Source organism: Grammomys surdaster, unplaced genomic scaffold (genome assembly GCF_004785775.1).
Source record: "Grammomys surdaster isolate TR1022 unplaced genomic scaffold, NIH_TR_1.0 254061, whole genome shotgun sequence".
NCBI classification, from domain to species: Eukaryota; Metazoa; Chordata; class Mammalia; order Rodentia; family Muridae; genus Grammomys; species Grammomys surdaster.
In genome coordinates, this window is record NW_021624935.1 from 343 (window position 1) to 4,471 (window position 4,129).

At 36.7% G+C, this 4,129-nt stretch overlaps 1 protein-coding gene across 2 annotated transcripts; it reads left to right on the forward strand.

Moving 5' to 3' along the window:
- Window positions 1-2,956: 2,956 nt before the first annotated feature.
- LOC114616070 (keratin-associated protein 13-1-like) lies at window positions 2,957-3,544 on the forward strand. Of its 2 annotated transcripts, XM_028761610.1 has the most exons (2): window positions 2,957-3,123; window positions 3,199-3,544. In XM_028761610.1, exons 1-2 carry the CDS (start codon window positions 2,957-2,959, stop codon window positions 3,542-3,544), a joined length of 513 nt encoding a protein of 170 aa, XP_028617443.1. The 2 variants fall into 2 exon arrangements, with proteins under 2 accessions (XP_028617443.1, XP_028617442.1); XM_028761609.1 differs by having other exon boundaries at window positions 2,957-3,544.
- Window positions 3,545-4,129: the final 585 nt, after the last annotated feature.

A 4,129-nucleotide genomic window follows, 5' to 3' on the forward strand; every position in this document is an offset into this window, starting at 1 on the left:
TAATGCCCAGTCTATCATGTCCCGAAACAGAAATCCCTCCTTTTCTTCTTTTCCTCATGATGTAAATTTTATGTGTTTTGTCATAGGATGTTATGAGGAAAATATTTTTCTTCTCCATGTGTGGCATGACAGTAACTTGCTGTCCTTCTTGTTAATGAATTGGGATTATTACTTTGTGTTATCTATGAAACCTACTGAAGATGGATCTTATTTGTCCCCTTCCTCCTCATTTTCCAGTATTCTGTATGGACTGTATAGCATTACTTATGTGGTTTAACTCTAAGGTCAGGAAATAAGCCAGGAAAAGTCAAATGAGGCTGAATCCAGGAAGACATAGAAGAAGACAACTGAAGTTTTTGTGATCACAAGTGACAGTACTAAGGGGCTGCATTACAACCATGTGGCTCTATCAGTCTCTCTTCCCTCCTTGTCTTGAGTCGTCTCAAATCGGGTGGGGGGATTCTAGATAATAAAACAATGTGTAAAACATGAATATATCAAATTATGCTTGTACTGTTTAAAAATAAAGCCTGTTGTTAGTTAACAGAGAATTCATATCGATGCTTGTTTCTTGGCCATGTCAAGTGGATCTGATCAATAATTTTTTTCAGTTGCATATGTGCCTTAGAATTTTCTTTACATTTTGAGAGTGATAGAGTGACGCAAAGAGACGGAACATAAAGTAGAATGAATAAGAAGGATCTGCACGTAATTGGGAACAAGAAAATGATCAAGATACATGTAAAACCTTAATAATAAATATGTGATTTAATAAATTAAAACAACTAATCAATTAAAAAGTCAGAGTTTCATTTAGGACTTTATATCTAACCTATATCCAAATAATGTCTAAGACAAATTTTGGCCCTCTCCTCATATAACCCTGTACACTCTATAAGAATAAAATTGAAATATGGATGCTTTTACAATTATTACTTAGTCCTAGCAAATGAATGTGTTGATGTTTCAGGTTTGTGCATAGCAATGCAATTGTTTTAAATAACTTTTAGCCATACTAATAATATGGTCCTTTTTTTATACCTTTAGCTAAGGAAGAAATGAAACAACATCCTAAATAAAGCGACAGTTCATTGGAGGAAAAAAATATCACCTAGGGTATGATAAGATCCATTTCATATTAGACATAGCAAGTTTTTCAAACTCTGACAATTTGATTTTGTAATCTGGCCCTAAGAATCCTAATAAAGCTATACAAAGCTTTATGATTGTTGTCACAATGATAATAAAGGTCAGACATCTTGATAATAAATTGTGAATGGTATGAGGAAGTTCATTTGTAATACCTAGAGTAGTTGATATTATCCAGCCAACTGGAACGATTGCAACAATTAACATGGAAAAGAGTAAATGTGAACAATTTGTGTAAACCAAATGTTCTTGGGAGCCATGGTTTTCCATAGCTTGTCAATCACCCTTTCCACAACTTGGCTGTCTATCATTATCAATAAGTCCTGATTTCATTGGCTTTTAACATATAGCTTGGATATGTATGTGATAGTACTGTAGGTTATTTTTTAGTTGTTGGTGTAGAAAACATTGCATTGCCATGAATGGTCATTATTTTAAATAAATAATAGTCTGTTCCTCAAGTTGATAGATTAACACATCCTTTCACCTGGCAACATTAAGCAATCATTTTTAAACCAGTCTTCTGCATTACTTTTACTCTTTAAGTATGCTTGGTTATGTGAGGACGTTAAAGATGCACTTAGTGGATATTTAGATATAGCTTGCACAGAGATGCCAAAATAAAACTCTAAGCTTTTATAAAATAAGCAAACAATGGAAATTATTTTCTTTCTTAACCCTATTTCACATGTTGAAGACAAAGTATGTATCTCAGTTCTGATATCTGCCAAAAGCATTTTAATTTTAAAAACTGTACAAGATTAGATTTGTTGAGACTTTTGAATTTGTTTTTCTTCTCTAGACTCTCTCCGAAAAGCTCAACAAAACAAAAAGTTCCCAAGATCCACAAAGCCTCTGTGTGTTTCCTTAAGGACCGTAATCTATACCCTGTGTTATAGTTTGACATCAGCATCTCCTAAGTATTCTTTACTTTGCCTAAACGTAGTCACTCCCTGGGATCAGTTCTTGCAAACCAAACTTCAATAGAACCCACAAAATAGAGGACAATTGTCAACTAAGCCTCCTTTTCCCTGAAGAGTTAAAACTGACTTGTCCATGCTGGTTCAAAACGGATGAGAATCTAGTGTCACCTTAGGCCAGGTCAGATACATAGGATATGAAATTGTCTCCTCCTATCATTTCTTTGACTCCATTCATAAGGCCTAAAATGCCCTACGCTTGTGACTCTGCTTCAATACTCTCCTTGCAGACACCACAGCTTTAATCACTATGTTTTCTCTTGCCTTTTAGGTTCAATTTCATTCAATTTATTTTGCTGTGCCCTAGTTAGTGCAGGTGAAGTACATGGGAAATGCTGTGAATCCACAGAGAATAATAATGGAAAAATAAGAAATGATGCCAAGAGTTAATGTTTCAAAGTGAATTCAAAGTGAGGCATGCAATTTATTAACTAAAAGAAGAGTAATTTCTTCACATCTCCTGTGGAAGAAAAGTGTATTCTTCTGAACATTTGGACAAACACAGAAAAATCAGGACATAAGTAAAAAACAGAGATTTTTTTCCTGGAGACCATGAATAAACATCAGTGTAAAAGAGTCATAGCATCCATGACTGGCTCATTGTCATAGCTAGAAGAAAATTGCAACACCCATAAATATCCTATTCAGGAAACTATTCACAGACATCTGCACATTTATAAGCCAGGAAGCACACAAACGCATCAAGGATGATCCTATTGAGTACCACACCTACTATAGAGAGTATATAAACCCAGCTCTCCACTGGGTGATATTCAAACTCAGAATCTTCTCAGTTAACTCCAGCATAACTTACATCTCCTCTCAACATGGCCTACAACTGCTGCTCTGGAAACTTCTCCTCCCGCTCCCTTAGGAGCTGCCTGCCCTCCTCAGGATACTGCCGTGGTTCTTCCTACCCTAGCAACCTGGTCTACACCTCTACCAGCTGCTCTCCCAGCACCTGCCAGTTGAGCTCCACTCTGCACAGTGGCTGCCAGGAGACCTTCATTGAGCCCACCAGTTGTTCTCCCAGCATTTGCCAGCTGAACTCCTCTCTGAACAATGGCTTCCAGGAGACCTGCATTGAGCCCATCAGCTGCCAGAGGTCCTGCGTGGTGTCCAGCCACTGCCAGAAGCCCTGCTACTACCCCAGGAGCTCCACACCCTGCAGTCCCTGCCAGGGTACATATGCTGGCTCTCTGGGCTTTGGGTCCAGCAGCTGCAGTTCCCTGGGCTATGGATCTAGAAGCTGCTACTCAGTGGGATGTGGAAACCGTGGCTTCAGATCCCTGAATTGTGGAGTCTATGGCTTCCCTTCCCTGCGTTATGGGTCTAAATTCTACTACCCAGTGTATGCGGCTTCCACAAGATTTCAACCTTCTTGTTATAGATCAATCTGTGGTACTGGCTTCTAGGAATTAGGCAGTTAAGTGTCTGTATTCTTACAGTATCAAAATCAAATTCTTTATGTTCTGTAAACATGTTTACTATCCATCTTCTATTCTTTTCTTTTTTCTTTCCACTAACAATTTTTCCTCTTCTACTTTTGTTAGAATCTTAGATTAAAGTTTAATCTCTATTATTCTTCAAATATTATGCTATTGAATTATAAATCAGCTATTTAGTGTTCATTGAAACCTATTTGAAAACTGAAATTTTAATTCAATAAATTTATGCAATCTGAAGCCTCAATGCCTTGTTGATAATATCACTATGTTGTTTTTATGTTTGCATTTATGTGTTGGGGGGGACTCAATTAGCTCTCAATACCTTTATCCAACTAGATTTTGAGAGCAAATAGCTTAGTTTTGGCATGTCCATATCTTTAAATTACTAGATAATTGTAAGATTGCAATTTGAATTGCAAATAAGGATCACAAAAGTGAGAGTTGCTTAAGATTGAAGGACATGGGTAAATTTTTATCATACAGATTACAGTAGTATATAATTTACTGGATTATGCATATTTTCTGGGAAAACAATGTAAGTCTAGTATGTGT